The sequence below is a fragment of the Perca flavescens genome, chromosome 1, assembly GCF_004354835.1.
Source record: "Perca flavescens isolate YP-PL-M2 chromosome 1, PFLA_1.0, whole genome shotgun sequence".
NCBI lineage: Eukaryota > Metazoa > Chordata > Actinopteri > Perciformes > Percidae > Perca > Perca flavescens.
This window is the reverse complement of record NC_041331.1, coordinates 4,214,865-4,231,724: the sequence shown is the minus strand read 5'-3', so window position 1 is coordinate 4,231,724 and position 16,860 is coordinate 4,214,865. Positions and strand designations below refer to the sequence as shown.

Sequence of the window (16,860 nt, the reverse complement as noted above, 5' to 3'; positions counted from 1 at the left end):
TGAAACCTTGCTCCATTTTCTGAAAACATTAAACACAAAATCTCATCAAGCACTATTTACAAAACCTCTGACTCCTCTCACAAAATGAGTTTTACCTGTGTTCAAAATCAAACACTGCTCTCAAATCATAAAGACATTGATCAAAATGATATACACTGTCAAGCAGTCAGTAAACAATACACCAAAAAAATAGAAAACGCATTGTTCAAAACATATAGTTCTCATTTTTAATCTCAAAACAAATTTAATATTTTTCCATCATTGTCCATGGACAAGAACATGGTCTATGACTGTTGCTCGATTGTCATCAGATATTTCCACTCTTAGTCTTTGTCTTTCTCTTCATCCTCCTCTTTCTTGCCCTCCTCCTCCTCTTTCTTCTCATCGCCCACCTCGCATACACACTCGTCCTCTCACATTCTCAGACTTTCTCCTTCCCACCTTCAACAACCTGTTTGCTCTCTGAACTGCCTTATATTGGTTGTGTCACATTGTTGGAAACAAGTGAAATCAATTAAATGTGTTCTATTTGTATTTGATTGTTGCCACTTGTGATTACCAGTATGGATGACACGTGCAATAAAGTGCAGAATGTGTTTTGAGAATAAGAATGTGTTTAGAGTTTTGCTGAAAAGTCTAAGTGAGATCTGCAAATTGTGTTTTACCATGTGAAATGGTTTAAGGTATTGACAACAGACTGCACAATTAGCTAAATGAGTTCAGGCAACTGAGAACTTTGTTCAGGCAATGGGTTTTAATGTTTTAGCAATTGAGAAAAACTGTATTAGGCCTATCAATAAAATGATCTACATTTTTAACGCATTTTTTATTTTACTTTAAAAAATATTTAGTTATTGTTGCATGCTAAAGTGTATACTTTAGCAAAAAGGGCTTTTTAGGGTTTGCCTTTGATAAAATATTAAAATGTATAAAAAGAAACTAGAACAAAACTATAGAATTACCTTATTTGAGACATTTTACTAAACCCCATTACGATCATTTTCACTGTTGAGAAGAAAAGTACCCTACACAGCTAAACAAAGCAAACTTGCTAGCATGATATTTATTTAATATTGTGTCATCGTGTAATTTAGAGCATATGAGCCTAGTTCGTTGCACACTTCGTTATTTAAAAAATAAATGTTTTCAAACACTTGAAAGCACCGACAAGTCGTTCGAAAACGCGACGCGGTGTTTTACGAGCAGCACTTGAAGGCAGCATCAGACATCCTGTCAATCACCGGCTCCGCGTCGGTCACCTGACCCAAACTCCTAATCACGTGACTGATATTCCATGCTCGCCATTTTGCAATGTGGGAGACAGGGAGGCCACTTTTTCTTTTTCTTTTTTATGGCCAACGAATAAAACGAAGCGGTTTTATGTGTTGAGGACAAAGAGCGTCGAGCCGTTCCGTGTCAGTGAGTATATCTTTCATAAAATACAGCCACCGTCACACATTAACCGAAAAGAGCATTAAAATGCCCTTGTACATCCATGTGTGTGTGAGAGTGAGTGAGTGAGTGAGAGAGAGAGAGAGAGAGAGAGAGAGAGAGAGAGACTGCCAGCAGTGTGTGAGACTCGTCTGTCTGTCTGTCTGTCTGTCTGTCTGTGTGTGTGTGAGAAGCTAAGAGTGGGTGTCCTGTCTTTTACTTATTTTTATGTTCTTCACGTGAAAGTCTCTTTAGTGTCTCAGCACCTCCAGCATGGCAGCTAACGTTAGCCGGTTAGTTTAAAAGCGGTTGTCCGTTTGGAGGCAGTGCGAGTTGGGAGGCTGTGGGTGTGAAAAGTGGCTGTAATATTTTTAGATCCTGACATAACAGGTGCTCATCTGAGACTGGTTAAAGCACACGAGGGACTACACACTGACCGCAGACCTATTCAAGCTCATGAAAAATGCGCCACATGTACCACAGCAGACCTAGCTTTTATCTATAAACAGAGACGGACTGAAGTTAGCTAGACCGTAAGTTGTTTATTTGGCAGCTTTCCATTGCTCGGCTAAGAAATAGAAGAAGTCCGTTATTGTCGATGACTGAATTATTCTTGGATCCAGTGTTAATAACACTAGGCCAGTTTCTGTACCACATCATTCAGAATTAAGATGCAGTTCATGCGTGTGGTAACCCCTTCTCCAAATGTGGATCCTGCTGTTTCGGAATAGTCCTAGAGAAGCAGAAGTTAGGGGAAAGAGGAAGATCATTTGTGGTCTGAAAGTGAGAAGGAGGAAAGTTTTGGATTGGCGGAGATAAAGGGAATTCAACCATGAGTAATGACCATTTCCCCTTAACTGAGTTTGTAAACAGATGCACATGGTGCACACAAGGCTGTCTGTGGACCAGCAGTGACAACAGGGCTTAGCATGAGTGGGTTGAGCTGTAAGGCTTATATAAGCATGGTGCTCATTTGGGCTACTTCCCTTTTTCTTCTAAACAGCCAGTTCACCTGACCTTTGGTAAATACTGTGGTACAAAGTGTCAAAATGTTTTTTTAATTTTTTTAAAGGCATGCTTTCTTGAACAGATGTGAATAGTTTTCTTGAGAAAAGAACCATATATTTTAAATGGATGAAAAGTGCATTTAATTCCTTTTACTTTTTATTAAAAAAAATAAATATAAAAAATACTTTTTGACAATGTGCATTATATTTATGTAGGATTTGTGATCGGTCTTGTTGTTTTGTTAGATGTTGTCATGTTTTTACTGTTGGATTTAAATTGTGCCCTGCCTAGGGACTGCAGATGTAAATTAGACTAAGGCTAACTCTGGGTCCATGCATCAAATGGCAACATTTATGTTAAAATATAGGAAATATAGGGCAACTGTAGAGAGAATTATTTTTTTCTAAAGAGCATGCTATCCTTCATTTTAAAAAAAGAATTGTGTTTGTTGTGTGTCCCACTGACCCCATTCTGGATGAACATTTTGATATTGTACTTAAAATATCTGTATAGTAAGGGATAAGGCTACATCTGTTTAAATCAAGTGTACCATGATATAGCACCAACCAGTTCACATGGTCTTTTCTTTCTCCCCTGCTGTCTGCCAGGTCATGGAGGAGATCAGCAACGTAGCTGTACTCCACACACACTCCTCCGCTGCTGCTGCTGCCTCCTCTCCCCCCCCCACCCCGTCGGCCCTGGGATCCCTCTCTGAAGCCCAAGCCCAGCGAGAGGTACAGGGCATCGCCTCCCAGAGTCTCCAGCAGAAACACGCTGCGGATTCTCTCATCCAGGTCATCGAGAAGCTCAGCAAAATCGTGGAGAAGCGGCCCCAGCGCCGCTGCACCTTGGCGGGACAGAAAAGAGCCTCCGCTGCATGGGGGGGAGCAGCCGACGAGGGGGCGAGGGGGAGCAGAGGAGTCTCTCCCTGCAAGAAAATTAAGAGGAACTGTAAGGGCCCAGAGAGCGCCGAGGAGGCGCGATTAGACGGCAGCGCTCTTTCTTCGCCTGTGTCGGGTGACGGTAACAACAACAACAACAACCCTCCCTCCACAGTAACGGAGGTAGCGGGCGACCACAAACGGACAGTGACGTGCTACCAGTGCAGCATGTGCCCCTACCTCTCCCAAACGCTGCCGCTGCTTAAAGAGCACCTGAAGCAACACAACGAGCAGCACAGCGACCTCATCCTCATGTGCTCCGAGTGTCGCTTCACCTCCAGAGACCAGGCGGAGCTGGAGGCCCACGTCAGGCTGCACTACGACAGCGGCGGCAAGGCGCCGGATGCCTACAGCGAGGGCAAGGAAGACGTTTTCAGAAAGCGGGATGGGGACTGGACCCGGAGCGGTGGCAGCGTGGGAGCCGAGGTGATGAAAAACTCAGCGGATGCTTCCAAGGAGCTGACGCAGAAGAAGAAATGGTACAGCTACGAGGAGTACGGACTGTACCGCTGCCTGATCTGCAGCTACGTCTGCAGCCAGCAACGAATGCTTAAGACCCACGCGTGGAAGCACGCCGGCCTGGTCGACTGCTCGTACCCCATCTTCGAGGACGAAGACGGGGCCACCGCGAGGAGAGAGACCCAGGCTGCGGCTAACGCCGCCGCGACCCGAGAGGAAATAGTTGTTCTTTCCCCGGTGCTTCAAGACAAAAGCCTGCAGAAGCTGCCCGCCGCCTTCAAGCTCCAGCTCTGCGTACCGATGGCGGTCGAGAACAAACGGGACGCGTCGAATCATCCGGCTTCCGAGCTCAACGAAAGTCCAGAAGCGGCAGAGGAAGTGGAGGAAAGCGTGTACCCCGTGAAAGACCTGAGCCCCGAGGAGCCCATGGTGGAGGTGCAGGTGACGTCCGAGGTGGAGATGGGTAGTCACCACGATGGCGCCTCCGTCACGGACAGCTTGCTGTCGTCCGCTCAGAAGATCATCAACAGCAGCCCCAACAGCGCCGGCCACATCAACGTGATTGTAGAGCGCCTTCCTTCAGCGGAGGACTCGGTCATGGCGACCAACCCGCTTCTCCTCGGCCCAGACATGGACAGGGGCAAGAACTTACTGGATGCAGAGGGGGGAGAGCGGTACCGTGCGGGAGCTGCGGAGGATGAGGGGGGCAGCACCGCTGACAGCCGGCCATCAGGAGCTGATACCAAATCCTCTGCATCCGCTATGGCCAGCGACTCTCCACGGGACGAGAACATTCCCCCAGCCGGTCGCAAGAGGACCCATTCTGAGTCTCTCCGCCTGCACTCTCTGGCGGCCGAGGTCCTGGTAGCTATGCCGATGAGGACCCCGGAGCTCGCCGCCTCCAGCTCCAAGGTAAGTCTGAAGACCGTCGCAGCCCAGGCGCCGAGCCCCAACACAGGCCAGAAACTGGTAGAGGTGACCACGGCCTCCGACGCCGAGACGACCGCGGCTCTACTGGACCTGGAGCTACACAGCGAGGGCAGAGGGGGAGGTTTGGGCTCCCTGTGCCTGGGGGAGGGCGACGAGGAGGGCCCCGCCGCCAAAGCCGGCATCAGCCTGTCGCTGCTCACCGTCATCGAACGGCTCCGCGAGCGCTCGGACCAGAACGCCTCGGACGAGGACATCTTGAAAGAGCTCCAGGACAACGCGCAGTTCCAGAACGGAGGCGTGGTCGCGGGAAGCGGGGCCGGGAGCTACATGTGTAGCATCCCCGGAATGGACGCGTTGGCCGCCTCTCCCGACGGCGGTCTGGTGGACTACATCCCCGGCAGCGACAGGCCATACCGGTGCCGCCTGTGTCGCTACAGCAGTGGCAACAAGGGCTACATCAAGCAGCACCTGCGGGTGCACAGGCAGAGGCAGCCGTACCAGTGTCCCATCTGTGAGCACATCGCCTCGGACAGCAAGGACCTGGAGAGTCATATGATCCACCACTGTAAGACCAGGATGTACCAGTGCAAACAGTGCCCAGATGCCTTTCACTACAAGGTGAGGAGACTCAACTCTCACATGCTGCTTTTAATCCTGTTATTTTATATGTAATCCACTAATCAGATTACTTAAATTGTATATTATAATGTTAAGAGTTTTGGAATCCATTGAGGTTGCTGTAGTCTGAACTGGCGTGCGCCATATGAGGAAAATGTGCGATAACGTTGTTGAATATCGTGATAACGATATAAACAGATATTGAAGTGTGCTCAGTTGTGCATTTCAGCTGCTTTCAGTATTCTGCCAAAATACAACAAATTTTTTGTTGATTTTAAAACAAATGAAAGGACATTTCCAAAATTCTTTTATTGAACAAAATGAACATTGAAAAATGAATTGAATATAAAAGAAAAAAAATTGACAGTTACACTTTAAAGTACAGGTTTCTCCTGGTATTTTCTTTCATATAACAGATCAAATCTCTGAGTGTCTTTCGTGATATGTCGCAGCCTTTCGCGATGTGTTCGTCGCGCCAGTTGATATCGATGACCAAAAAAAAACTGATATATTGTGCAGCCCAAGTCTGAACTATTCTCACGGTTCTTCATCTTGGTAGTCCCTATGCACATACTGCATAGGGACATTGTTTATGTATTTGCAGTCAGAAACAATAAATAAAAACAAGATCCATAGTTATATTGTATTTCAGTTATATTCATTCACAGTTGTGCTCATAAGTTTATGAACCCATGCTAAAGTTGACTAAAAAGAGGAATAAAAAAATATCATCTTTTGGAAATTGATCTTAATTCCTTAATTAAATTTTTTTGTTGGAAAAATCTGTCCTTTTAAGGACACCAATTTTCTTTGTGAATGAATAATTTATCGTAAATAAATACAGTGGGGAGAACAAGTATTTGATAAACTGCCGATTTTGCAGGTTTTCCTAAGTGTTTCCTAATGTAGAGGTCTGTAATTTTTATCATAGGTACTCTTCAACTGTGAGAGACGGAATCTAAAACAAAAATCCAGAAAATCACATTGTATGATTTTTAAATTTTATTGCATGACATAAGTATTTGATCACCTACCAACCAGTAAGAATTCCAGCTCTTACAGACCGGTTAGTTTTTCTTTAAGAAGCCCTCCTGTTCTCCACTCATTACCTGTATTAACTGCACCTGTTTGAACTTGTTATCTGTATAAAAGACACCTGTCCACACACTCAATCAAACAGACTCAAATCTCTCCACAATGGCCAAGACCAGAGAGCTGTGGAAGGACATCAGGGATAAAATTGTAGACCTGCACAAGGCTGGGATGGGCTAGATGACAATAGGCAAGCAGCTTGGTGAGAAGGCAACAACTGTTGGCGCAATTATTAGAAAATGGAAGAAGTTAAATATGACGGTCAATCTCCATCAGTATGGGGCTCCATGTAAAATCTCACCCCGTGGGGCATCAATGATCATGAGGAAGGTGAGGGATCAGCCCAGAACTACACAAGCTGAAAGTCCGTATTGCCCAGCGACAGACCCGAAACCTGAAGGATCTGGAGAAGGTCTGTGGGCCAAAATCCCTGCTGCAGTGTGGGCAAACCTGGTCAAGAACTGCAGGAAACGTATAATCTCTGTAATTGCAAACAAAGGTTTCTGTACTAAATATTAAGTTCTGCTTTTCTTATGTATCAAATACTTATGTCATGCAATACAATGCTAATTAATTACTTAAAAATTATACAATGTGATTTTTCTGGATTTATGTTTTAGATTCCGTCACTCACAGTTGAAGAGTACCTATGATAAAAATTACAGACTTCTACATACTTTGTAAGTGGGAAAACCTGCAAAATCAGCAGTGTATCAAATACTTGTTCTCCCCACTGTAAATGTCCATCCATCCATCCATTTAAAATACAGGGGGTCATAAACTCCAAGGGGACCCCAAACCCCTTTCCCGACTATGTTAAATTAGAGGTTGAGATTGGCATGTCCTGGGTCTTCCCCGCCAGCTGGACGTGCCTGGAACACCTCCCTAGGGAGGCGCATCTCTCAAGATGCCCGAATCAAACCAGTTGTTAGGTTAACTGAAATAAAACCATGCCAATTTCTGTGACCATAGGTGGTGAAGGGTGACTGACCTCTCTTGATGTGGGGGATATTTTAATTCCAAATGTTCTACCTTAAAATACAGGGGGCATAAGGAACTTAAATTAGAGATTGAGGATGCATAGTATCCTGGAAATCAAACCAGTTGTTAAACTAAATAAAACCATGCCAATTTAAAAATAAAAAAACTGCTTAATCGGGATGGGATTCATTTTTACAAATAAAAAATCTGGGGAATTTAACATAGGGGTGTACTTACTTATGTCCCTTGTATTTAAGGAAGAACATTTATTTATTTATGATACATAATTCATTCACAGCAGGCCCGCTCCCCTTTAGTGACAAGATGAGACTTTGGAACCATTAGCAGAGCCCTGTCGGAGGATCTCAGGCATCGGACCGGCTCGTAGGGAGTTAGCAAATCACAGATATAGGCCGGAGCCTGACCGTTCAGGGCTTTACAAACAAGTAGTAAAATCTTAAACTCCATTCTAAAACTCACTGGGAGCCAGTGAAGTGCAGCAAGGATTGGTGTGATGTGGTCTATGTCATTGTCTGACCAGTGCTCAATCCTTTTTTTTTTTTTTTTTTTTTTAATTCAAACCAAACCAAAGTCTTTTTGTTTCCTGACCGATCATAAGTTGGCAAAAAGGATTTATGAAAAGCTGTTTTGAATGTCACGTGCATGTTTAGTCACTTCTTTGTGTGTGTGTGTGTGTGTGTGTGTGTGTGTGTGTGTGTGTGTGTGTGTGTGTGTGTGTGTGTGTGTGTGTGTGTGTGTGTGTGTGTGTGTGTGTGTGTGTGTGTGTTTTCTTTGCTTAGAGTCAGTTAAGAAATCATGAAAGGGAGCACCGCAGCTTCAGTGGGGACATGGCCGCCCTCACACCAGTCACTGAAACAGTGGCCATGGTGGAGGAAGCTGAGCGGGTAACAGATGAAGGTAAGACGTGTTATGTTTACTAGCTAACACTCATCATACTCCTTAATCTGAGCTTTCTTCCATGCCACTGTTCTTCTCTTGCCACATATTGCCACATGCTTTTTGTCTGTGTTTGCAGAAAGATGTTCATTTGTTTCGTGCGTCCTTGATTACAGAATGCGGTATGCAGAAGATGTATAAGTGTGATGTGTGCGACTACATCAGCTCTACATATGTCGGAGTGAGGAACCACCGTCGGATTCATAACTCTGACAAGCCTTATCGGTGAGTTGTTAAAGAAAAACTTTGAAATGCACCATTATCGCATAAATGCAAGCAGTCGTAAGACCAATTCGGAGTAGTCTATATCCATGACGTTCCACTTCAGGGATTGTTCAGGTGCTGCCGGAAATTCTGCCGGATGTCCTTCTTGTTGGCGGGACGTCCGTTACCTTCCACTTTCTTTGTGTTGGAATTTTAAACTTTAAACTCCGGTGTATTTCCGAGGACTATAGTTAACTACTCCTCAGATCTCTGCAGGGTAAATCCAGACAGCTAGCTAGACTATCTGTCCAATCTGAGTTTTCTGTTGCACGACTAAAACAACCTTTGAACGTACACATGTTCCACCAAAACAAGTTCCTTCCCGAGGCTATTTTGCAGCGGGACCGGGGCTCCGTCCGGAGCTTAGCGCCACCCATGACGAGTGTGATTGGTTTAAAGAAATGCCAATAAACCAGAGCGCGTTTTTCTCCCATCCCGGAATGCTGTGTGGACTAGCCAGACCCTCGTGCACAGCGCTATGGAGGAAGGTCTGGCAATGCCAGACTAAATTCAGAGTAACTAGTGCAGTGCTCCTTCAAAACATGCCTGTTTGGAATGAATGAATGAATTGGAATTGCTTGGCCTCCTGTATTGCTGCTTGCAGCTTTCTCCAGAACCGGCTCTTTGATTGTACTCTGAAATAACTTACAGAGGGCCCCCAAAGCCCTTAATATGCCACTGTAGGCTTATACTACTGACCTACTGTGTACTTGTACTTCAGAGGAAAATATACATTTATCTGAGAGAAAAGTTGCAGATTCAGATTCTACTCACACAATACCACAATGAAAATATGATTCACTATCTAGCATTATATTTGAGTTGAATCTCCACCTTTAAGTACATTGTGCTGATAATGCCTCTTTTTTTACTTGAACTAAACCTTTGAAAGCAGAACTTGCACTGTGCGGTCACTGACGGTTTGTTTTAATAACAGAAGTTACAGAAAATTGATTTAGAATTGTGCTTCTTCCATATCTATATTTAGGAATATATGTGCTGTGCTGTGCTGTGCAAAATCCAAAACCTAAAAGTCCCCAGTGATTTCTATGATTAGTCTAGTGTAAGTCCAGATGCCAGGACAGTGTGAGCATTTCTTGTAGATGTAAGTAAAATCATTAATGGCCATGAAAACGATAAATCTTTGTGTCGTAGGTTGCTAAGACAACACACAAACATGACACACAGTGTAAAGGTTACTGAGGAATCTCAGAGCCATAAACTGTATAACAGACTGGGAGGAGCCCTCAACATGTTATTCCTGTAATAGTGCTGCACTGTCAACACTGACCTCAGTCAACACTAGGAACGGTGCATTCCATTTACACCGCAACTCGGGAGCCGGAGCTGGGAATGACTTCACACCCGAGTTGAATGCGTTCCATTTACAAGTCGGATGTTCATTGTTTTCATTCAGGTTAGCCATTGTTAGCAATATCAGTTTATAACAACGCATTATGCTGTTTTTTGTGCAGTAACTAGTGCTGTCAGTTAAACGCGTTATTAATGGCGTTAACGCAAACCCATTTTAACGGCGTTTTTTTATCGTGAAATTAACGTTCTTTTTGGCCTAGCAAACTTTGTAGTTTTTTTTCACATGCTGTTGCAACAGCTAGTAATGTTAGAAAAACTACAACACCACACTGGATCGAGCTAGACCAGAAACAAAACAACAGGCACACCGCACACACTTGTTTGGGCTTGTGAGCCGGCCAAAGAGTAGCAGGCTAACGTTAGGCTTTGAGTGGATGGCGAGCGCCAGACGGCAAAATGGATGCCAATAAGATTCTGAATGGAAAGTTTACTTTTAAAAAGTTGCCAAATGGTTCCATTGACAAGACCAAAGTGATCTGTGTGTTATGTCGTTGGGAACTGAGCTATCATCGCAGCACGTCCAGTCTGAAATACCACCTGATGGCCAAGCACACAGCTCATGCCAATTCTCCGCCCCCCCTTCGTCACAGCCAGTCGACAAAAGCGCAAAGCGAGCCGATCCACTTTTCCATGTTGATAAGAGCATTAAAATGAGAAAAAATAATGGGACAAATATAAATATTTTAATCGTTTCACAGCACTAGCATTAATACACCATAACAACATGTCCACAGATAGTAGCTGGACAGGACTGTGTGTACGACGTGTTCGTGAGACACAACTAGACCGAATTACTTATAACTATGTTACTACAGCTTTCATTACTGTTGATGCACATGGGGCATCCATGTTGGATTTTGAGCTCGGGCTACTTAAAGTTTGTCCGAATTCCCGAGCTCAGAAATCCGAGGTCAGGAGGCGTGTTTCCGACTTTGACCTCGAAAAATCTGACTTCCGAGTACAAATGGAAGGCAGTTTATTTGGACCTGTTTTCACCAGTGACCAACAGGGCCAAAGGGGGGTTAAAACCCTGTGTCTGAACCAGGTAATAAAGAAGATAACATTTAGGTAAAGAAACAACATTTGTCACAATAAGAGTTGATGGCCGTACAGCGTTCGTAATTAGAACATACCAAGATACACATTCTTGAATTCTACCAGCTAGATAATGACCCCCTGGATGTTTTTGCACATCGCTGTTTTACTAATCAATAAGAGAGAGACGGTGCAATGAAGAATGTGTGAGTCATCCCTTCACAGCGGTTTATAATTTGGGTGCAGGAGAATTAAGCCATGTAAATTATTGAGTTATTATGTAAAAAGTGCACGGCCGTAATACATCATTTATCACGTGCACATGCTTCGTAATCGCAGTCATTTTAATACTTGTGAAAACTGCCCGTATTCAAACGTGCCGTTTCAGCTCTTGACCGATGAGCAAGTCTGAATTCAGTTTCAGTGATTTCGAGAACCAATTTTTAGGTTTTTGTTTTTTTTCTGCTTTGTCATCGCTTCAGGTATGTAACATGAGCAGGTGCTTTCATCAGGATGTATTTCAGTGATCAAAGTGATCCTCATAGTAACCAAAGTAAAATGATTGGAAAAAGTTCCAACTGTCACAGGAAAACATTAATTAAGCACTGCCCCCCCTGGTAGCTGAAACCGGTAATTGCATTGTTTAAAAAATGAGTGGAATAATTACTTCTGGCATAACCAGATATTTTATAAATACTTTAAATAACACAAAACAACTAAATGGTGATAGGTAATACATCTGATTTCATATACTGCTTTAGTAAAAACAGAGAGCATTGTCAACACATATGCAGGACGCAAAAAACGATAATTACTGTTGCACTAGTGTGGACATCTTACCGTGCCCATGTTGCAATAAAGGTTATTTAAATGTCATGTATATGAATTTGCTGTCAGCTTACTAATTGATTGCGCGTTTAGTGTAGATTTGGACTTTTATACGTTTTATTCCACTTTGTTTAAACGGCGAAGTTCACCTCGTTCCCCTGTTTGGAGCTGACTGGTGAATGGGACGCGCATAGTATAGGCCTTGCTGGATACACCGTGACCGTGACTCTGTTTGTGGATCTACTGATCGCTGTGGATTACTTTTTTTCATGTCATTGGATTACGGCAAAATACTGATCTTTTTTCTTAACTTGTAACTTTTTATGGTGTGATCGCGCTTGGTTTCTGCGTTTGGAGAGGCATCTCAACACACTTTAGGTCCAACACTGATTGTTCACTGTTATGTTTTAGTTGAATTTAAGTGTAAGCCACCGTCTGTCTATTGTGATCCAACACAGCCGTGCCGCGATTGGATTTCATAAGGGCGAATAGTTAAATTGTTATAATGTAATTTCAAATCTGCTTTAAAAAATGAACATATGTTTATTTAGCATGTTTTTTTTGTCCATATGTGCTCGTGCTGTGTTCCCAGGTCTCAGCTGCTACAATGAGTTTTTATTTTTTTTTGCCCCCCCTGGCTCGAATGTCAAACTCCGCTTATGATTCCAACAATGCGTTAATGAAGTATATGCCAATCTGTAGTTTTGGAGATTGATTAATTATTTTGCACACGTGATCCTGCCTTTAGACTGTAAGCTTTACATCACTTTCAGATATTTTTTTTATCCTTCGTTTTCTTTCCTACGTAATGGAGGTAAAACTGAAATGTGTGGCAAAAACATTGGCACTAGCTTTAGGTGAATAGAAAAATTTCTAGTGTTCAATATAACTTCTGTGTTTCTGTTGTGTGTAGTAGTGTTAATGGTCAGTGAATATTGCATTTTCCGATTTCACTTCCTGTTTCAGGCAGAGCGAGCTAACCAAATAGTTGCCAGTCAATGAGCCTGGCCTCCTAGGTGCTGGTTCCCCTACGAGTGGCTGAGCTGTACGGGTCATCTCGGAAAGGGCCACTAGATGGCAGTGCATGCTTGGTAATGCTCAGACCAGCACAGTGAGCTCAGGCTGTAGGCACGGTCACACTTTCTCCCCCCACTCTTACCCACTCTTACTCTGTATTAGCACTCAACCTTTATATTAACACAAAGCTGCCATGAGGTGTGGACGCCTACGGGTGTTTGCGTCAGCTTTCTTAACAGTGTGCTGTCACCTGTGCTCTAAGGTCAGATGTACATACAAAAATTCACACATACACACACATATATACACACACACAACACACTCACACAGGATTTCTTTCTGCTGTGAAAAAGGTCAGGTGGCATCTAACTGCTGTTTCTAACCAGAAGCGTCGACCATTCTGTTGACAAAAGCTATGAGAGCAAAAGTAGAGTCGGGAAATATTGGATGATCCAGATATAAATATTCCGACGGGTACACTTACGTAGGTGAAAACAAGGGAGCATTCAAACTAGGGCTGGCCGATATGGTAAAACTCAAATATCACAATATTTATGAGTTTGTTGTTGCTCAATGTTAAACCTACATTGTGTAAAGTTTTGAGTTGATTCTCAGCAAAAAAGATATGTGCTCATTCATATGTAATTACTTCCACCAACTATCAAAGTATTCTCGTAAGCGTAGAATCTGCCGTTCCGAATCATTCAGAAAAAATACGAGCGACTCGCTCCAATGACGGCTGCCATGTAGTGCCTCCATCTTTAAAATACATTAGTCAAAGAGGGACATACCTCCACCTTTCATTAAAACGACAACGCAACAGGCAAAGCAACAAGACCAAAGTAAATATTGGAGTGGCTAGAACAGCTGCGTGTCAACGATGGAGAGAGCTAATTTTGGGTTTGGCCACCGTAGGAGAAGGGGTAGAATGTAATATTCAGTTGGTTGTCATATACAATTTCCCCGGGAGAAATTCTTACACAATGTAGCTTTAGAGTGTGTGTGTGTGTGTGTGTGTGTGTGTGTGTGTGTGTGTGTGTGTGTGTGTGTGTGTGTGTGTGTGTGTGTGTGTGTGTGTGTGTGTGTGTGTGTGTGTGTGTGTGTGTGTGTGTGTGTGTGTGTGTGTGTGTGATTTTACTCTGTTTAATTAAACAAAGTTTTCTTTTATGTCGCTTTTGTACGAAGCACATTGTGTTACATTGACTTGTATGAAATGTGCTATAGAAGTTTGATTGATTGATTAAAAGGTTGACTATTAGAGCTTTCGCAAAATATTTACACAATGAGTGTTTTGATAATTAATCATCAATAATGTGGCTATAATGATTAAGTAGGTAAAGGCAAAGGATAAAAGAGCTAAAACAGTCTGGTAAGTTCAGAAAATGTCATCACTTTACTGTAATGTAGCTTTTAAGACCAGGGAAAGACAAAACTTGTGCCATATCACGATATTGAAAGTCTCAGAGGATATCCCAACTCATATCACCATATTGATATATCGATATGTTGCCCAGCCCTAATTCAAACTTAGACAACAAAGAAAAATAGTTGCAGATGCCTGAAAAAAGCAAGTCTCATGGCCGAAAGACCGTGAAATGTACTTAAATGTGCAAGAACAAGCGCAAAGATCCTTTTTGCCTTTGCACATGAAGTGTGTGGCTCTATAAAACTATACATTGGAGGCTATTAATACTGTAATGTACTGTAGACCTACAACATAATGACGTCAGAAGAACCATTTACATCTGAATGGGATGTCAAATCTATCAGACTCGCACTCAAGATGGTGTGCTACGTAGGTGTCGGGACCATTGCACATTTTCTGTCGTTCTGGCTCTGTTCGCGGCACATTTTATTTGCAGTGAAACAGACTTTCAGCTTTAATTGCAGTTCAGTAGGGTAATGACAGGGCTACTGTTTTACTACGCCTCATGTGGATGTAAACTAAAATTAAAGCTGAACGTTAGCACTTCACCCCAATTGTCATTGTTTTTATTTCAGATACAGTACAGAGCCAACACGACAAAAACGGTGTCACTTTCAGACTGCACTGTATTTACAAGTAATGAAAACATTGTGCCACATGTACAGCCTCTCTTTCATAAAAGTGTTGCAGTGTTTCACATTTCAAGGTGTATGCACTGTTTCTTTGCATTGTGTCTTCAGGTACGATCCCATCTAGTGGTGGAAAAAGTATTCAGGTCCTTTACTTAAAGGTCCTATGACATGCTGCTTTTTGGATGCTTTTATATAGGCTTTAGTGGTCCCCTAATACTGTATCTGAAGTCTCTTTTATATAGGCCTTAGTGGTCCCCTAATACTGTACCTGAAGTCTCTTTTATATAGGCCTTAGTGGTCCCCTAATACTGTATCTGAAGTCTCTTTTATATAGGCCTTAGTGGTCCCCTAATACTGTATCTGAAGTCTCTTTTATATAGACCTTAGTGGTCCCCTAATACTGTATCTGAAGTCTCTTTTATATAGGCCTTAGTGGTCCCCTAGTATTGTATCTGAAGTCTCTTTTATATAGACCTTAGTGGTCCCCTAATACTGTATCTGAAGTCTCTCAGAAATTCAGCCTTGGTGCAGAATTACAGCCACTAGAGCCAGTCCCACAATGAGCTTTCCTTAGGATGTGCCATTTCTGTGACTGTAGCTATTGAGGAGGAGAGAGAGGGGGCAAGGTGGAGGGTGGGGGTGTGGCCTTGACCAACTGCCACTTTGCTCATTTGCAAGACATTATGTCTCTCTCTTTCTCATGGGTGGGCCAAATTCTCTGGGCGGGCAAAGCAGAGAAAGGGGAGGTAACCTTTCTCCTTATGACCTCATAAGGAGAAGATTCCCGATCGGCCCATCTGAGCTTTCATTTTCTCAAAGGCAGAGCAGGATACCCAGGGCTCGGTTTACACCTATCACCATTTCTAGCCACTGGGGGACCATAGGCAGGCTGGGGGAATGCATATTACTGTTAAAAAAAGTGAAATTTTCATTCCATAGGACCTTTTAAGTAAAATTACTAATTCCACAAAAAATATAAATACTCTGTTACAGTAGTAACAGTACAGTAGTAAGTAAAAGTCCTGCATGGAAAATGTTACTTTAGTAAAAGTATGTAAGTATCATCAGGAAAATGTACTAAAAGTATTCAATGCAGAAAAATCTTCACATTTTAGAAACTGGAAATGATCCAAACTGTTCTGTTGTTTTATATCTATAATCAACTTAGTGTTTGATGGTCTAATCATCTCAGCTGGACTTGTAGGCCGTTATATTGTTGGGTAGTTTAATTTATAATTAAACATTGTGTTTTATAAACTACATCTATGTCTATTGCTTTGTGTGCAAAAATCTTAATTAGTAAAATAACTAACTAAAGATGTCAGATGAATGCAGTGGAGTAAAAAGTACAATATGTCTCTAAAACTCGTGTTGCAGCCACGGAGCACACTAAGTGACGCTCTAAAATGTGGCTTTATTTTACGTTGAAAAAGCTCTGTAAAACCGTGAACCACAATTGAATCAAAATAAAATGTTCCTCTGTGAAACAAGCATGTGGCCCGTTTCAACTCCGCCCCTCAAAGAATCTGTTGGAATCGAAAAGAAGGATCGGAATTTGAATTAGAATTGTTCAAATCAAAACGGTGCCTAACTTATAGATATGTAAGGGATAATCACCTCGAGGCAGGGCAATAAACAGTTTGATATGCCCAGCTTGTGGACGGCTTACTGCCCGAGACAAAGTCAAGTCCGAATTTCAGGTCAGCCTGTATAGAATATCCATCCATCCATCTTCGTCCGCTTATCCGGTATCGGGTCGTGGGGTAGCACCTCCAGCAGGGGAGGAGCCAGTCATCCGAGCTCCTCACGGATGACTGAGCTTCTCACCCTATCTCTAAGGGAGACGCCAGCCACCCTCATAAGGAAA

The 16,860-nt window shown here is 43.0% G+C and overlaps 1 protein-coding gene across 2 annotated transcripts in view; it reads left to right on the top strand.

The window, feature by feature from the left end:
• The first annotated feature begins 1,300 nt into the window (after positions 1-1,300).
• Positions 1,301-16,860, top strand: part of znf507 (zinc finger protein 507) — a 30,965-nt gene continuing 15,405 nt past the window's right edge. For both annotated transcript variants that reach the window (XM_028587124.1, XM_028587134.1), the window contains exons 1-4: positions 1,301-1,419; positions 3,048-5,387; positions 8,261-8,378; positions 8,534-8,642. In XM_028587124.1, coding sequence (XP_028442925.1) covers positions 3,051-5,387; positions 8,261-8,378; positions 8,534-8,642 — 2,564 coding nt within the window. In that variant the 5' untranslated portion in view covers positions 1,301-1,419; positions 3,048-3,050. The remainder of the gene's footprint in view (positions 1,420-3,047; positions 5,388-8,260; positions 8,379-8,533; positions 8,643-16,860) is intronic.